General features: G+C 36.0%; 1 protein-coding gene across 10 annotated transcripts in view; it reads right to left on the bottom strand.

The window, feature by feature from the left end:
* EDEM3 (ER degradation enhancing alpha-mannosidase like protein 3) overlaps window positions 1–18,921 on the bottom strand; it is an 80,192-nt gene that overhangs the window by 14,510 nt on the left and 46,761 nt on the right. For 2 of the 10 annotated variants that reach the window (XM_019821730.3, XM_023247241.2), the window contains 7 exons: window positions 15,208–15,373; window positions 14,805–14,959; window positions 13,726–13,882; window positions 11,512–11,703; window positions 10,011–10,176; window positions 6,641–6,826; window positions 5,317–5,364 (listed from right to left, as the gene is read on the bottom strand). In XM_019821730.3, the coding sequence (XP_019677289.1) occupies window positions 5,317–5,364; window positions 6,641–6,826; window positions 10,011–10,176; window positions 11,512–11,703; window positions 13,726–13,882; window positions 14,805–14,959; window positions 15,208–15,373 (1,070 nt within the window). The remainder of the gene's footprint in view (window positions 1–5,316; window positions 5,365–6,640; window positions 6,827–10,010; window positions 10,177–11,511; window positions 11,704–13,725; window positions 13,883–14,804; window positions 14,960–15,207; window positions 15,374–18,921) is intronic. The other 8 variants (XM_019821735.3, XM_011291003.4, XM_019821731.3 and 5 more) reach the window with 7 other exon arrangements.

Raw genomic sequence — 18,921 nt, 5'->3', positions numbered from 1 at the left:
AAGAGTGACTCTAGTAACTGACAAGTCTTCAATGGGGATTAGTAAATATGCCAACGAATACACTAAACAATACTATTATTTAAGTGTACATAGATTTGCATTGTAGGTCTAAAATTTATTAAATATCTCAATTCAGGAAAGCTTGCACATGAGAACATATGAAATAGAGTAAATTTTAAAGATTTTTTTTTCAATGTTTATTTATTTATGGGACAGAGAGAGACAGAGCATGAACGGGGGAGGGGCAGAGAGAGAGGGAGACACAGAATCAGAAACAGGCTCCAGGCTCTGAGCCATCAGCCCAGAGCCTGACGCAGGGCTCGAACTCATGGACCGCGAGATCGTGACCTGGCTGAAGTTGGACGCTTAACCGACTGCGCCACCCAGGCGCCCCGAAATAGAGTAAATTTTAAACAGCACTTATCATAACTATATTTTAAGATAATATTCTTTTGAAAAGTGAAATTCCCATGCAGTAAGCCATGACAATGCCAATAATACAAAATTTTGGATGATTTGAGGGTACTAATGTGGTTAAATATTTTCATAAAGACATGAACTAAGATTATTTACAAAACTTGTATTTCATTATTGTAAGTCTATGAATTATAAGACCATTTTAAAATCCACTGGAAGGCTAAGAGTAGGTTAAACCTCTTGTAATGAATATACAATGAAGCCACTAGAAGCATCCTATTTGGGGTTCCTACAAGAAAGTGCTTCCACAGCACTGATGCCCCATGCTGCCTCATCCTCAATCTCTGTGCTTAGCCAGCAAGCAAGTCCTGAGGGTCCTCTGTGTGATGGGCACTGTGCAAGGTACTGGGGGTAAAACGAGGCAAAAACAGACACCAGATTTGCCCTTATGGATCTTTTAGTCCAGGTGGGGAAAACATTTCCAAATAATCACACAAAATAAATGGAAAACTCTAACTGTGACATGTTTTATGTTGCTAGGAAAGGTTACAGGGAATAGGAAAGAATAGAGTTGAGGGTTTCCTTTGGAAACTGACACTTGAGCTCAGATTTAAAAGTAGAGTTAATCCATCAAAGAAGGAAGGGAAGATGGACATATTATAAAACCAGAAAAACTAAAGGAAATACAAGTATGCAGGAAGGTACAGACAGGTGTGTTTATGCGTACTCTAAGTAGGATTATCTGACTAGGGAAGTTTAAGTTCTTGGCGGGGGGGGGGGGGGGGGTTGGGGGAGTCTCCACATTCTCTTCTAAGCTGTGGAAAAGGTACACTTGAATTCGACAATCAGGAAAACTATGGTGGTGACCAAAGAAGAGAAAGCGGAAACTGGCTGCTTGGCGCTCATTTACACTAGGCTACCCTAAGTTCAAGGGAAAACAAAAAGAAAACCTTCAAGTTTTTTTCTAGAATTGTATTAATCTAGTTTTAGAAGGACAGGAAAGGGCGTAGTGCTGTTTTGTCTAGTAATAAAAATTGTGCTTTTGGCAAAATCACCCGAGGGATACATGTATTATGTAATATTATTTTGGAAATCTAGCTAACACAAAAGGATAAGAAAACAGAAGAGTCGGTGTAAATATAGGAAAAGAAAAGATCAAATTGCATTTTCAATTGTATTGTATGCTTAAACTCAGAGCAACTCGCAATTTAAAAAAATACCATTAAAAAAAAGAACTTGATAAAGAGGGTAAAAATAAGATACATATGCAAACAACCTCTCTCTAGTAACAACTGGTTAGGATTAAATTAAGTACCATTTTCACAATAAAAGTAAAAACTATAAAACAAATTTATTATGAAAGGAACAAGACTATATTACTTAATACTATAAAACCTCAATGAAAACACACAACAAGATCTAATTATATTTGTAGCTAAGAGTATGTTCCTGTCATAATATTTAACAAAAACTTCCTACTTCTATGAAAGCATCATGTTCCCATTCTACTTCTTTTTGTTTTCTTTTGGGAGCAGATAGAACTATTTACAAGTTCTTATGGAAGAATATATCAACGAGAAGTGAAGAAATTGTAAAAAGAATTAGTGAGAGGAGAGTTGCCTTATCAGATAGCAAAATGCACTCAAAACAGCAAACCTGTACTATTGGCATAGGAGTAAACAAACAGATCAGTGGAAAAAAGTGCTAGTCTGGAAACACATGGAATATATGAGAAGAGCTGGTAAATAGCAAAGAGGCAGCAATCAGGAAAGTAAAAATGGCAGATGGAGAAATAGAAAAAGGAAGGAAGGAGTCAGTGTCTGCCACACTAATACACATTTTGATTCTAAGGTGCCTGTTAGCACTGGCATGGAGTACCACGATCCTAAGTGCATTAACAGCTATGTCATTAAATTCAGGAATAGATCAGAAACACAGGAAGCAAAAAAAGAGTGAAGAAAATGTCAAGATACAAAGACAAGAAAGTTATTAAGTTTTAATAATAAAAGGACAAGGGAGCCTTGGCAAAGACTCAGAGACTGGATGTTCCACAATCATTCATTCATCTGTACAACCAGCATTTGCTGAAAGAAGAATACAGAGATGAGGGCAGGTAAAGAAGTACAATGTGATATGAGTGTCAAAGTAGAACTCATTAAAAAGACACTTTTAAATTTTACCTATAAGAATAAGAGAAAATTCCATAAAGAAGGTGGTATTTAAACTGGGTATGCAGGATGGCTAAATGTCCTCAAAGAGAAAATGGGCCATGGGGATGGGGACGGGGATTGATGAGCATTTCCAGAAAGAGGGAAGAGATGTCCAAATGCAAAAACGCATGAGAAAGCATGCCAGGTTGTAGAAGGAGGGTAGGTATGTATCGGTTCTGCTTAAAAGAAGGTTTCAGATGCTCCTTTCTAGGCAAAGAGGCCTTCTGCATACATATTAGATTTTTTTCCCTGAAGCAAATCCTTTCCAATAGCAACCCAAATCCTACCGTTCAAATTTAGGGCACATTCACCCCAATCGAGTTCAGTGGGAAATAATCTTAGGAAAAATAACACTGCCAGACTTCAACCTTGAGCAGTTCAAACCATGGCACCTTTCCTCTCTTTCCCCTATTTTCTCTGTCTGCCTCTTTATCAGGTAGACAGAAATATAGGAGTAGCCCTGAAAACATCCTTCTACAGCTCCTAAGGCACCACAGGCCTACACTGTAAACTGCAAGCATGATAATGTATTGAACCTTTAAAATGACGAGTCTTTTCCCCTTGAAAATACTGAGAAAGGGAAATGGATTCTTAACTATAAACTGTTTGAAATTTGGACCCAAATGAAAGAGCACAGTGTATTTTGTTTGTGAGCACAGGTTTGGACTAAGTACCTTTATAAACTCTTGAAATTTGGGAAGATGGGGCACACATGACAGACATAATATTAAAACTTCTGTGGATAACTTAACTTTTAGATGTATGACTGGTTTGACCCAAGGAAGCAATGTTTCCACTTGATAAATTAAGAATGCTTTACTTCTGAAGAATGCGTAGTAAGATACGTGAACATTTTTGCTAGCAGATAGGACTGTTGCAGATATTTCTGTATTAATGGCTGGGACTTCTCAGAATAAGACAGTTAACAGTGGGAGTGGGGGGCTTGTTCTGGACTTCTATTTTCTGTATTAATATGTTGGAAGAACTGCTCGATCCAAACTGTATGACATTATACAGGAAGTATGGATTTGTGCAATGAGATTTTTAAAGGGCAATCTGGAGGACATTTTAATGTTGAGATTTTAAGGATGCTAATTGTTTGGGGTACTTATACAATCCTACCTGGTACCCCTGATGGTACAATATGGCTCAGACATAGATGGAAATTTAAAAAAAAAAAAAAAAAAAGTGCCTACTTAGTACTATTCAGTGCTTCTTAAAGTGTAGCTGAGTGGGATTATCTGCGATGCTTGTTTAAAATGTCAGATTCTGGTCCCCTGCCTTCAGAGAGTCTGATTCAATATTCTGGAGTAGGACTCTGGAATCTACACTTGTAACAAGTACGTCAGCTGATTGTGATGCAGAAGAGAAACACTGATGCATGCAGTAATGGCACAAGACAGATCAATGACAACCACCACAGACATTAACTTCTTAGGATATTTTCCTAAGTATTCTGAATGAAGTAGTTGATTTACTAAAACTATTATTGACTTTTTTGTCGTATTGATAATAGTGTTACATTGATTTAGTAAATATAGTTGTACAGTGCCTGAAAGACCTACATAAAAAAGGGAATTTTTCAAGACTTTGTGTCAAAAGATGACTCTATAACAGAATCACAGTTCAACAAATTTAGAGACCGGCAAAACTTTAAAATACATATAATTTAAGTAAAGCCCTTTTACTGCAAGGTCCTTAAAATAGAACACTGTTCAGATAATACTTTTCGTACAGTAATCCACTCCTGCCTTATTCACAGTTTCCCTTTCTGAGGTTTCAGTTAGCTGCAGTCAACCATGGTCAGGAAGCAGATGACTCTCCTCCTCCTGACACAGCATCAGAAGGTCACTAGCAGCCTAATACTGTCACAATGCCTATGTCATTCACCTCACTTCATCTCATCACGTAGGAATTTATCATCTCACATCACCACAAGAAGAAGGATGAGTATAGTACAATAAGATATTTGGAGAAAGCCCACATTCCCCTAAGTCTCATTACAGTATATTGTCATAACTGTTCTAGTTTATTATTAGTTATAATTATTAACCTTTTATCGTGTCTACTTTATAAATTAAACTTTATTACAGGTATGTATGCATAGGAAAACATGGCAAATATACAGATCGATATACTATCCAGTTTCAGGCACCCACTGGGGGGTCTTGGAACATATCTCCCACAGATGGGGGGGGGGCGCTACCTATAGAATTTATCTTTTCTCACATTCTTTCTCTAGTATGGGAAGCACATGCTTTGCTATGATCTTGTAGTCCTAATCCCATGTACTCCTACACACATACACATTTCTAAAACAAAGTCGATATTTTACATACTTTATACTGTTTTCAAATGAAAGTGATCAAAAGTAACGCATGCCAAAACAACATCTTTGTTAGACTGACTCTTGCATTGACATGGACTAGCGAATTCATCTATTATATGGATATATAATTCACAGGATTTGTTATGACAGGATTGAAAAAGAATTATTATCATGGGACAGCTGACTAGACATGAAAATAATCTAATCACATTAAACAAGATAATTATCATGATATCCACTGAAACACAATTATATATATATATATATATATTTGCATATGCGTGTGTGTGGATATATACACATACACAAATACATATATACATATATATAATTTAAGGCTTATTAATGCAAGATACTTACTACTGTTAATAATGTAGCTTGGAATCATTTTACCTTTTAATATTGCTGCTGAAATTCCAATGGTAGCACAAAATGGGGGGAGAAAAGCAAAGGCATTAAAGACTTATACGGAATAATAATTTGCCTGTGTTTGATGTGCATAAATGCATATAAGTAGGAAAGAGTTGAGCAAAAGGACTTGGGGAAATAAAATCACAAACACAGGAGGATTTAAGATTAGAAATCCTTTCTATTCTGTTGTTCCCAACTCTACATCCTTATGTACATATGTCCTACTCTGTTGTTCTTAAATAGTTGACACTTGAAAGGATCTCAAAGAAGAATAAAGCACTGTAAGAATGAGAAGACAAGACAAAACAACACTGACTTGGCTAGCACTAGGTTATAGCTAACCTTTTTTTTTTTACTGTTTCACCTGGAAGTTACACTGAACTGAATCAGTTTCCTACATATCTGTGAAACAAACATCCCAGGGGATTCAACAACCTGCACCAATTACACAACTTTAGCCATTTACAGGTAATGGGAGAAATAGAGTTCTCCCTCCAGGCTCCTCCAGTAGATCAGGAGGTGCGGCTACCATAAGCAGGATGGTAGTAGTCTATGTCTGATGGTTCACTTTCCCTCATTTCTCCACTATCCCAGGATGTGAAATATAAGAGAATACCAGTAAGACCTGCCGTTTATACAATAATTTGGGTTTCGAATAGCTTTCAAATAACTAACAAACATTGTGGCCTATAGAGGACTATATATTATCGTGAATTAAGGCATGCTGCCTTGTTCTTCAGACATCACTTATATCTCTTATAACTTATAAATCTCTATGTGATAAACCTACACCTCAGTGGGTAGAAGCTGCTAGATTTGTACTGCCTTCAACAAGACAGTGGTCATTTGATTATTGGTGGCCTGCTGAAACCTAACTAGTATACTGTATACAATACCACTCGATACAATCTCTTTTTATTCCTTATAAAAGAAATGTAAGATCTAGTATCAGCAGAACTGAATGGTGAACATGTGTGGGTATTTAAATTGACTCTCTTGATATATTCCCCCGTATGTTTATCACTGGGCAGGACCATAGCAAAAATGATAAATTACATGTAAAAAACATTATTCTGAAAGCATTCTAAGTCAGCAAACAAAGTAAATGTTTTGCAACTCTTATTTCCAAAAGAAAAATATATTTTGAAAGCATCTTCTTTTTAACTTCTTTTACCAGTGCACAAAAAATAACTTTCTATAACTCATTTTTGTTATCAAACTAGTAAAACTAATGCTAAGCTACATCAAAATCAAGGATTTTTTTTACACTTACCTCTATCTTTTGCTTTGTCAGAAAGGAGCACCTCTACCTCCTCATATTCCCGGATGGCATCCAGTATGATACTTCCTTCTTTACTAAATAAGAATAGCATGGGGATCTTGATGTCATCTGTGTCCTTCCCATCACCTGCCATCTGGAACAGAGGGGCAGTATCACTGCTGCTCCCCTCATTGTCATCTAGCAGAAAATGAATACAGCAAACATAAAAACATCTGTCCATTAAAAAGATCTACAGACAAAACTTTACTGTTTTTTTTCCCTGTTGGCAGCATTTATTTTATGCATCAAGAATCATAAAAATGAACATACTTGGGGCTCACTAATTCCACTCCTAGAAATTTATCCTGAGGAAAGAACTCAAAAGAAGCAAAATGATTTACTCCCAAAGTAGTTTACTGGAGTGCTACTTATAATTGTGAACAACTGTGAACTATTATAAGTAAATTATAATTAAGTACTTGATGGGACACCCAGGAAAACAGATTATTATTACATGAAAAAAATAGAACTCAATATTCTATGATTATGACTAAAAACTTCCATATGCTTATGAAAAGCCTTGGATTTTTCACTCAGACTTGGATTACAATGATAGAACTATGAATGAAATTTTATTGTTGCTTAAGATTTCCTTTAATGGCATTTACCAAACTACCTATTGGTAGTTCTTTTTTATATACTGCTCACAAAGAAGAATTATGATAGTCGTTTTCGCTCTGTAAGTTGAGGTGACCATTACTGTTAGTTTACATTGGTTAGCTAACCGCAGTAGGACTGCTCAATACTGTTTGACCACGGGGCCGGCCATGTCCACCTCTAACTGCACACGCCAGGTGAAGAACCTCCCTGTCCCTTCTCAGAGAGCTTGCTCTGAGGACCCACCTCCTTAGCAATAACTGACTAGACAAGCATGGCCACCTGACAGTCTCTCTGGAGGACCTAGAAGTGGCACACAGAATGACTGCTCCGGTTAGCAGTGGGTAGTGATCTAGTAAAATAACAGACTCATGGGTGAGGCTGCAATTTTACAATGACTTCTTGGAACTAATGGGCAAAGAGGGAACAAGCTGGTGAGAAGCTGGAGAGTGAAGCAGAACTGCAAAGAGATGCAGAGAAGAGAGTCTAGGAAGACCCAGAGAAAAGAGACAGACAGATGTGAAAAATGCTACTTAAAAAAATCATGGTTCCTGATGATTTTTGCTCAGTTGAACTTCTTTCGTGTTCAATTAAAATAATCCAGTCCCATGTAGTAAACAAACTTTCCATCTTAAACCAGTTTAATCAATTACTGTCTCTTGCAGACAAATGATTATTCTAAGATAATTTTTACTTCTAGTACTTGTGGTAAAAAACTTAGTCTTAATTATTAGCTCATTTATTTACAATTAAAACTAGAAAAAACAAAATACTTCATCAGAAACAAAAAAACATAGGAAAAAGAAATTATAATACAAGAAAGCTTCCTTTTAAAAATTAAATTTTCTGAGAATAAAGATCATTGCCTCTTGTTTACCCACAGAACTCAGTAGAGGATTCTGCTACTAATAACTACTAAAGACAACATTTGACTTGACAAACCTCGCAGAGTAGAGAATACCACAAGAGTCACACTTTATAGGGAAAATGGTAACTATTCCACTTATGTTCCAGACTTTACTTTTTATATTTTAAAGTCTTGGTGAAGAGGTGTTCAAAGTGATAGTGATGACAAGCATTAAATTCTTCAATAAAAGATATCTCTGTGTGGAAAATAACTAAGGATAGAGAGATGATTTGAGCGGAGCATCAGCAACCTGTTTCTGTAATTGGCCAGAAAGTGAATGTTTTGGACTATGCAGTTCTCTACTCCATTACTGTGGCTCAAAAGTAGGCAAAGACAGGAGCGCCTGGGTGGCTCAGTTAGTTAAGTGTCTGGCTTCGGCTCAGGTCATGATCTCGCGGTTCATGAGTTCGAGCCCCACATTGGGCTCTGTGCTGACAGCTCAGAGCCTGGAGCCTGCTCTGTATTCTGTGTCTCCCTCTCTCTCTGTCCCTCCTGGCTTGTGCGTGCGCACATGCACTCTCTCTCTCTCTCTCTCAAAAATAAAAAAAATTAAAAAAATTTTAAAGTAGGCATAGACAATAAATAATTTTTTTTCATTGAAAGAAATCCTAATATTTTAAACATCATAAATTATTTTCATTAAAATAAACCTTAACATATATTTTTATGTTTTATTTATTTATTTATTTTCAGAGAGAGAAAGAGAGCACACGTGCAAGGGGGGGTGGGGGCAGAGACAGAATCCTAAGCAGGCTCCACACCAGCAGTGCAAAGCCTGACGTGGGGCTCGAACCCATGAACCGTGATATCATGACCTGAGCTGAAACTAAGAGTCGATGTTTAACTGACTGAGCCATTCAGGAGCCCCTAAATCCTAATATCTTATTTTAAATGTCTTTTTATTTATCTTGAATTCAAAAAGGAAATCTATTCTAATAAGAAAGAAAAAATTCAAAAATAGATCTCCCCTGTGAGAGACACTATAAAAACTTCATAATTAGGATGTGACCTCAGGTCTTCTAGTTCTAGTTCTGAATATAAACTATTTACTTATAGTGTCAAAATGCGTATTTTCCCTGACAGTCACGGACTGCCTGTTATAAGTGATTTTCTATGAAAAATAAAAAAGCAGAACACACTGGTTGAAAATGCAGAGGTAAAATGATTTGAGTTTGTAATTTCAGTGGAAAAAGACCGAAGAAAATAAAAATTTGCTAGCAATTAGTACTTATACCTATGGTATGTAAGCCCTTATGCTAAGAAATTTTATGTATTATTATCTTCAAACCTTACAACCACCTAAAAGATATTTATTAACATTTTCACTGGAGCTTAAAAAAAAAATTCTATTGAATAAACTGATAAACTAAAGCTGGGCCAAGGCCAAGGTTACACCATGATCTTGTGGCAGAGCCAGGAACTGTTCCCCCATGTATTTGACTCCAAACCCTGCAACTTTGTGGAGGAATGAGTATTTTTAATGGCTCCCCACTGGAGGTGACAGGGTGTAATTCTTGCCTTTAAGGGGCTTTGGATCTCAAAGCACATTTTTTATCCATAGTGTTGGGTGCTTTGGGGTACCCTGCCTTCACACACACTTTCACTGGCATTAATATACAGAAACCTAAATCTAGACTTTCAAAAAAGATACAAGATACATAGAAATTATTAAGAGTGTCACTGGATTACCCATCCATTACACTGACTAGTGAAGTAAAAATAATATGATGAATTCCAATAAAATTTTGAAAAATACAAGGAAAAAATCCTAAAAATCATCTCCTCCTCATCAACACAATGGCACAGAGGATTACTCACCAATAACAATGCCACCAATGGCACCAGCATTCTGAATGTTGCGTGCCTTTTCTGCAAACATGCACTGTCCTCTTTGTATCAAAGCGATTTTTCCCATCACTGCCTCGGGGTTAGTAAGCTCTGAACAACCATTGTATGGTTTACTGCTTGCAACAAATCCTCTCGTCTGTCAGAAATAAAAGTAACTTAAATATTCCTTTATCTTCTCAAATCACTCACTATCTAGAGTTTTAAATAAGCCTTATTTCTTTTCTAATGATAACACATCCAATATATAAATTTTTGTTTTGAACATTTTGCATATCATATAGTACCCAACTGACATTTTACTGTGCTCTGCAGTTTATAAAGCATTTTTACATAAATGACTAAATCTGATCTTTATAAAAACTCTAAGAAAAATAATACAGATGATATTTCCATTTTACATATGGGGAAACTGAGACTCAGTTTACCTAGTATGCTCAAAGACACAATGTTAGTGAGTGGTAAAGTTGGAATACGTAAATCTGTAGGCAGTTTCACTATGTACCCACACCCACAATTAAAATAGCTGGTAACCATTTTTAAATCATCACTGGTAGCCAGAAAAAATTTTGAAAGAGGAAAAAATTGGATTTAGTCTACATGAATCTGTAAGCAGTTCTTCTTCTTAGAAAAATTAAATCCACTAGAGAACTGACTTTAAAGATGCTAAAATAAAGATGTTTTAATATCCCTCTCTTAGAACATAAACTCCATGAGGGCATGGATCTTCATTGGCTTTGTAAACTTGATATACAGCAAACATCTAATAAAACAGTGCCTAGAATATAGTAGGGACTCAATAAAGAGGTGCTGAGTGGATGAGTCAATCCATAAACCTATATAGCTTTAAAATACACATATAAAAATGGCCTAAATTAGGGGTAATGGAGTTCAAAGACCATTGGCTTTAGATGGTCAGGCTACTTGGGTCTGGTCCCAACTCTGCAACCAATTAGATACACTTGTGCAGTGTTTAGCAATGCAGGTCTTTGTTTCCTGTGTTAAAACTAAGGGGATGGGCTAGCTTAGTGGTCTTCCTATTGGCCTGGTGGGACCTCAGCATCACTTTCCATAGCCACTTGGGCCAAAACACCTCTGCTTTTAGAGCTGTTCTCTACGTTAAGGCTCCAAGTTAGCTTATTGTTCAACAAAAGGTTCTAGTAGTGGTTAGAAAGTCCCAAAACCCATTGTTAGATAATTTAAAGATACTAAATTAGAAAACAGGCCAAGAAATGGACAGTATCTAAACAATATTTTAAGTAAAATCCTATAAGTATGTTGTATACATAAATTATGACTCAAAATTTTCAAGATATGTTTTTAACTTTAATCTTCTTTAATGTGGGAGAGTGAATATTTAGGTTTTAATAAATTAAATATTTAGGTTTAATAAATTAGAGCAACTAAGAAATTAGATAATACTTACACAATACTTTAACTTCAATTTAAACAAGTACATTGTAAGTGTACACACCTCTTTATGTTTAGACAGATCTAGCCCAAACTGAGCTGGTCCAGCAGTCAACACTACCCTGCCAAAAAACGGGTGGGAAACAATCTGTACAGCTCGTGGAGGTAGCTGCTGTTCTTTCTGTTGCTGACTTGACAGTTCAATCATCTCCTGCATGAACCTCAACCCATCTTCAGCATCAATTGAACTAGCAGCCTAGGAAAAAAACAAATTCATTTTATCCTTTCCTTATGAAAACTTTCAACTTTCTGATTTCTTAAATACTACTACAATAATTTTCCCTTTCAGTTTTGGTCCCTATCAAATATTTTATGGCTTTTTTTGTCCTCAAAAATATTACTTCTGGAAATATTTTCTGAAAGTAAATTTATAATCTTTATCAATGTCTCTTTCACTGTTCTACAAACCACTCTGATACAAATGGGAGTATTAGACTTCCACCAAATGCTCAAATGCTAATACTATGCTTGATTTCTCCCCACTGCTTCCTCTTTTCAGAAATAAACCTCATACCTGACCCACACTTCGCTTCTTTGGAATTACGAACCAACAACCAGATTAAATTCAAAATATATGTATCAGGCATCTATTAGTGTTGGGCTCCAGCACTTCACTAGGAAGTGGGGAGATAGTCTTTCACTTTAAGAAGTTTGTATCCAGAGGAGACAGACAGGTAAAATTACCTATGATAAAATTCTCCAGTGGGAAAGTAGACTAGCAGCACAGACAAGGGAATGATTGATTCTGCCAGTGTGGATCTGGGAAATATTTAGAATGACATGTGAATTGAGTCTTAACAGAGGAAAAGCTAAAGAATGCCTGACTATGGTAGAAAGAAGGTGGATTCCTGAGACTGTACAGGAAAAGCCATTTGGATTTGACAGGAGTCAGAGGATGAAAGAAAACAGAGAGGGTTGGGACACAGAGACAAGTTCAAGCCTATCTTGGTATGTCCAGTTTCGGTGACTTAGGAGAATGATGTTAGGGTCTACTGAGACGGACAACAAAAAGGAAAAGAGATGGACTGAGGTGGGGACAGGAAGAGATAATTAAATCAGGTTTGGACAGATTGAGACGGAGATGCAGACACGTATGACAGGCAGACTAAAGCTGAATTAGGAGTCAGGGTTACCTATGTGTATCTAAGAAATCATGTGTACAAAGACGACAGCTGAACTTGTAGAAACGGAGGAGACTGCTGAAGAAGAGTATAGAGAGAAAAGGGTATGATCCAGGTTCTTTGGCAGTGCCTACGTTGAGTGGTTGTACCAAAAAAGGAGAGCTCCAAAGGAATCCACAAAGCAAAGAACAGAAAAGTAGGAAAGATGTATGTTGCTGGAATGCCCTGGAAGCCAAGAAAGGGATAGGTTTTAAAAAGAGGTCAGTCAACAGTTACAGAAAAATTCAATCAAGTAAGGATTAAGAGGCCATTGGGTGGTAATTATGTCATTGGTGGCATAAGTAAAAGTAATGTAGTTAGAGATGTCACTCCCACTACTGAGAAGTGACAGGAAGTGAAACATAAGGAAGTGGATAGAATACTCTTTGAGGAAGGATGGATGTGACAACAGAGATGAAACAGAATTCCGAGACAGAAACTAAGGTTGTGGGAAGGCTGAATTTAAGGGATACCTGGTATGGATCCAGGTTGAAATTATTTAGCAAACTATGTAGTTTTCTCAGAATCAATATACTAATAAGCTGGGTAATTAAAAGGCCTCATGTTATGAAAGCTTTTCCAGCAAAAAAACAATAGAATTTTCCCAAAAGGGAAATTTGTTATCTTTCCTAGGCATAGACATGTACATGCAACTTTTGATTTCCATAACGAATAAAATACTTAGATTCAGGAATGTTTTGGAAACTAAAATACTGTAAACTACAGAGATATTAAAACTAATTATTAGCTTTTAAGATTATGCTCTAAATTATGGAAAGACAAGGGGCTGAAAAACAGAAAAATTTGGATTTTAGCCCTACATTTGACTATACCAATTTAAGCAAACTACCTAACCTTTTTGTGATTTAATTGATCTAGCCTATGAAAGGGTTGAATTACATGGCTTTCCAAGATACCTCTCCAAGTCCTAAAATTCTAGAATGATTCTCTAAATCATCTATTAAAAGTTTTTAGAAAGCCAAATGTCATTATCTTATTCAAGCTAATGAGACCACAGAGGGCAGAGATGGTATCTAATTAGTACAGCAATGGCTTACTTGGATTGCATGTTGAACCAACTGGACTCTCCCATCTTTGAGGTGAATCAAACTCACCCCCATCTTCTTCAAGATTTCTAAATGTTCAGGGTTAGTGGCCATGAAATCTCGGGCTCTCAGAGGGGGTTTAGCTCCACTCCTGAAACTCTCCTCTCTGCTAAAAGTAATTACAGACAAGGTTTAAAAAACTACAAATCAGAACTGGGGAAAAACAGAAGGCAAATAAAAATAATTGTAGGTATTTGCAAAATTGCTAGTTATAGAACTAGTGAAACTGGAAAAAACTGGAAACAGTTATTTTCCCATATATTACTTAGGTTATTAAGTGGTATAACTCTCAAATATTTTACAATTATCAAAGCATGTATATTATCTGCAGGACTGTCTTAGTCAACAGCCTTATAAACTATTTGAAGGTACAGGATAGGTTGGCTTGGGGATTTGTTATTACCGATTTCTCCCTTGAAAAACAGACTTTTCTCCCAATATTTTAAAAGTAAAACAATACTTCTATCAGTGAGTAACAATACTCAAAAAATTTTTTTAATTTATTAATGGCTTTTCAATGTAACTATTTGGGAAAAAAATGAACTCATTAAGCCAAAAAAATTTATTTAAAAATCAAGAATAAGTACTTCATCAAAAAATAAAATCAATTAAAACAAAATCTATACTTTCCTTATGTAGAAAACACAGTTAAAGGAAAAATATTTTTTAAATATTTTCTACATATACAAGACATGTGGAAATGTCTGATGGAACTATTCTGGGTAAAAATGAACTACAGAAGTTAAAAACTACTATATGCCACCCACTGACCATTAATACTTAGTTCATTAAACAAAAGATACACCATAATAAATTTCCGTAAGAAAATTTCCATACGAAAAAGACATTACTGCGGAATAAACTTTTTCATATAACTTTACCAATGAATAACTTTTAATTACTGGTAACTATATGCTTCAATATTTTTGGTCTAAGTAAACGTCTTTTTGGCTGTTACATGTTCCTTACATTCTCTATCATTTACGAACAATTAACTTTAATATTAACAAATATAAAATAATACATCTTACACTCTGATGATGCCTCTAGGACAGCTCTTATCCACCACATTTTTCAAGGGTTCACGAATGCTCTGAGCATACAACGGATCATTAGGGAAGAGAATCTGAGTGTTTGGACAAGTCCAATCAAAATTACTGTCATCCAGTTCTGTATATTCTGAAGTCTACAATATAAAAGAATGTTATGTAAATAAAAATAATTATTTTACTTAACATTGCAGCTTGTTCAAATGAAACATTAAATGAAATATAAGAATATATAGGATGCAATAAAGGAGACAAAGAAAATATCAAGTGTACTTTTCCTCCTACCATACATATATTTATTGAATTCTATGCACAGATTACTTTTCACTTGGAAAAATAAACACATAAAAGACAATAAAACATTTAATTAAAAAACATAACCTACTGTATTCTTCTTAGAGATGCTTTGATTTGTAGTAGAGAGCCAAAGAGGTAACAGATGAGCTTCTGTTGTAAAGATGTAATCTTCTATGTCAAAGATAATGTCTTCTTTATCGGCAAATAACAGGTAAAGATATTTAAACATCTCAGCCAAGAAGAAAGAATCCATTCTAAAATAAAAGGTCATAATTAAATCTTAGAACAGAAAAATATTCAAATACCAACTATCTGAAAGCCAAAGAGTCAAGGTCAATAAACATGTCTATATCAATTTAGATGTCCAAAGTACTACAGAATCCATCTATCCCCCGGTGGTAATAGTCTTGACTCCAAGCATATTCCAAGGAAATGAAAAAGACCAGAGGGACTGCCTACCACACAGGCACACTAAATATTGTCAATGGTGCAGACAAGATTTTCCTATTGGCCTTCCAATGAAGGAGAGTTTTCCATTTCTTCTACAGAGAAGCAACAAGAGGGAGGTAATGCAGATGAAACTTTACTAGTAAGAGCCATACAAGAATTGTCAATTAATATTAATTAAATTGGATAAAGTAATACAATTTTGATGGAGTTCATGATGTAGACACTTATATACAAGAAGGTTTTAAGGTAAAGGAAATCATTTCTAAAAAATTACAAGAAAAAAGTACAACACAAAATCACAGGGACTATGATTCTAACTGTAAATATTTAAATACCTGTCAAGAAGGGAATATAGAACAAAGGGAATAAAAATATAAATATATATGACTTTACAAATGATTCAATGTTATAATGTTTTAATAAACATTTTAAAGAAAAGCTTTTAATAAAATCAAAAGTGGCAGAAAAAGCACAGCTGTTAGATGTAGTTACAGTAACATGAAATTTCATTACATTTACTACCTCCCAAAAAGTCCTAGGTTTTGGTGGTAATAACTTGTGGCTTACTGGACAGATGACATAGTTTTACATCTCCTGCCAAGCACAAGTCCTGGCACACAGTAGGCACTCAATAAACGTTTACTAAATCAAATGAAACTTTTAGCAGTATTACAAAAAGAATGAACTAGAGAGGCAATGGAACACAGTGATAAGAACACAGGCTCTGGAAAAAGAAAAGGCCTTTCACTGACTAGCTGTGTAATCATGGGGATATTATATAAGGACTGTGAGTTTCAGTTTATTTTTTTGTAAAGGACATAACAATACCTGCCTAACATTGGGGTGAAGACTAAATGAGATACTCTAAGTCCATTATTTAGCATAGCACCTGGCATATGTATAAGCTCAGAACACAGCTATCCTTATTTTTCCTACACATCAATGATGTTTCATTTTTGGATGACTTTCATTACTCACCTGTAATGTCACAAAAATTTTTGAACATTTTGTAGTTAATCTTTTCAGAATAGATAAAACATGCCCTGTCAACCTGCAATATACTTATGATAACGGAGAGTTACTATCATGAAAAAATGTTAGCTTGAGAAGTATAGACTGATGAAAACAGTGTTGACTTGTGGTGAATTGTAGAACTGATTATGAAACAAATGATTTGGAAACATTTAGAAAAGAATGGAGACATGATAGATCACTACAGTATGAGTTGGGTAAAGCTAGCAAACTGGGTATCTTATCATATAATCTTATTTGTATTAAAAAATCATTGGGGTGCCTGGGTGGCTCAGTCAGTTAAGCATCCGACTCTTGATTTCAGTTCAGGTCATGATCTCACACAGTTCATGAGTCCGAGCCCCACATTGGCCTCTGTGCTGACAGCACAGAGCCTGCTTGGGATTCATCCCCTTCTCTTTGTATCTTTCTCAAATATAAATAAAAATAAAAGTAAAAAAAAAAAAAAACCCAGAAATACAAACATATATGCAATAAAACTGTCTGGAAGACTGTTTATCAAATTGCCAACAATGGTTATCTTAGGGCTGGCAAGTAAGGGAAGTGTCTTAGCAAAGATTTTCATATTATTATTTTTTTTTAATTTTCTTTTTACATTTATTTAGCTTTGAGAGACAAAGAGAGACAGCATGAGCAGGGGAGGGGCAAAGAGAGAGGGAGACACAGAATCAGAAGCAGGCTCCAGGCTCCGAGCTGTCAGCACAGAGCCTGATGTGGGGCCCAAACCCACGAACCGTGAGATCATGACCTGAGCCAAAGTCGGATGCTTAACTGACTGAGCCACGTAGGCGCCCCTTGATTTCAGTTCAGGTCATGATCTCACACAGTTCATGAGTTTGAGCCCCAGGTTGGGCTTTGCGCTGACAGCACGGAGCCTGCTTGGGATTCGTCTCCTTCTCTTTCTTTGTATCTTTCTCAAATATAAATAAAAATAACAGTAAAAAAAAAATGCAAACATACATGCAATAAAACCATCTGGAAGACTATTTATCAAATTGCCAACCGTGGTTATCTTAGGGTGGGCATGTAGGGGAAGTGTCTTAGCGAAGATTTTCATATTATTTTTGCCATTTAAATTCTTTCCAGTGATCATTATTATAAAGAAAATACAGATAGTCCCATTCTGAAAATTGTGTGTGTGTGTGTGTGCGCGCGCGTGTGCACATGGGCGCAGGGACACTGGTGAGCCAGGTGACAGCACTGGTAGATCTGTAAAGGAATAAGCAACCAAATGCAAAGAGCTTGTAACCTGCAAACTCTCAAGTTCCACACCATAAGGTACACTGGTCTTGGTCCTAACCAGAATTCTTCCTGGCAATTTAGATGGAAATTTTCTAAGGTACGCTTAAACTGCAGCCCACTGAACTTAGGTAATATGTTAGATGACTAAGATGAGATTCAAGCTCTCTTTTAGGTCTAGAAACACATACACATACACCCCAACAAAACCAAATTTTGCTGAGGTTAAGTATAAAGTTCTAAGTTTACACTAAAGAAAAAAAATCATTTACTCCAAAGTAGGGTGGAGAATACCCATTTGTCAGCAGGCCACAAGTAACTGAGGTCAATTGGCTACAAGTTCACCGTGAGGTGAATATAATAAAGCTGATAAAAAATCTAAAGCACATCTAATAACACAGAATGATGAGGATTAGTACTTCTCAACCTTTCGTTCGGCCAACTGCCTAAAAGATACAATGCTGTCCTCAATGCTGTCATGAGGAACAGAGTTGATGAAGCAGTGATCCTCAATTGAATAATAGAGGGTGTAAACCCATCAGCCCCTCAGAAAATTAGCAACCTTACAACTGTTCTTAACAGTGATGGTTTTGCCAGGCACATCTTAAGTGTGATTAATTCTGGACTTGTTATTTTAAGAGATACTCTATATATTGGAATATGAAATCAGATTAGGGCAAAGGCAGTGGTAAAAGGTCTAGAAACAATGTCATGTAAGGAATATTCACTGGGGAAAAAAAGAGGAATGTTAAATTTAGAAAACTAGAACTCTCTAAACAGGATAAATCATGTCTTCCTCTGTAATTCTTCAACCTGTTACCCCTTTTTTCCACCACAGCACAAATCACATGGTTGCAATTACGTCTTTATACACCTATCTTCTCCACTAACTGTTAAGTCATGGGAGGGCAGGAACTGATTCTAATTTCTTTTTCCATCCCCACACCTAAGTGTGGTGCCTGGCATAAAGAAGGTATTTAATTATTGTTCCTTGAATGAACTGCCAGAATAGCATGGTGTTCAAGAGCTTCGTGTTCTTAGAGTTCAAGTGTTGGTGGGAATCTGGACTTAACTTTACTAA

Source organism: Felis catus, chromosome F1, assembly GCF_018350175.1.
Source record: "Felis catus isolate Fca126 chromosome F1, F.catus_Fca126_mat1.0, whole genome shotgun sequence".
NCBI lineage: Eukaryota > Metazoa > Chordata > Mammalia > Carnivora > Felidae > Felis > Felis catus.
Note: the sequence above shows the minus strand (reverse complement) of the source record. Positions and strands in the feature narration are given on the sequence as shown.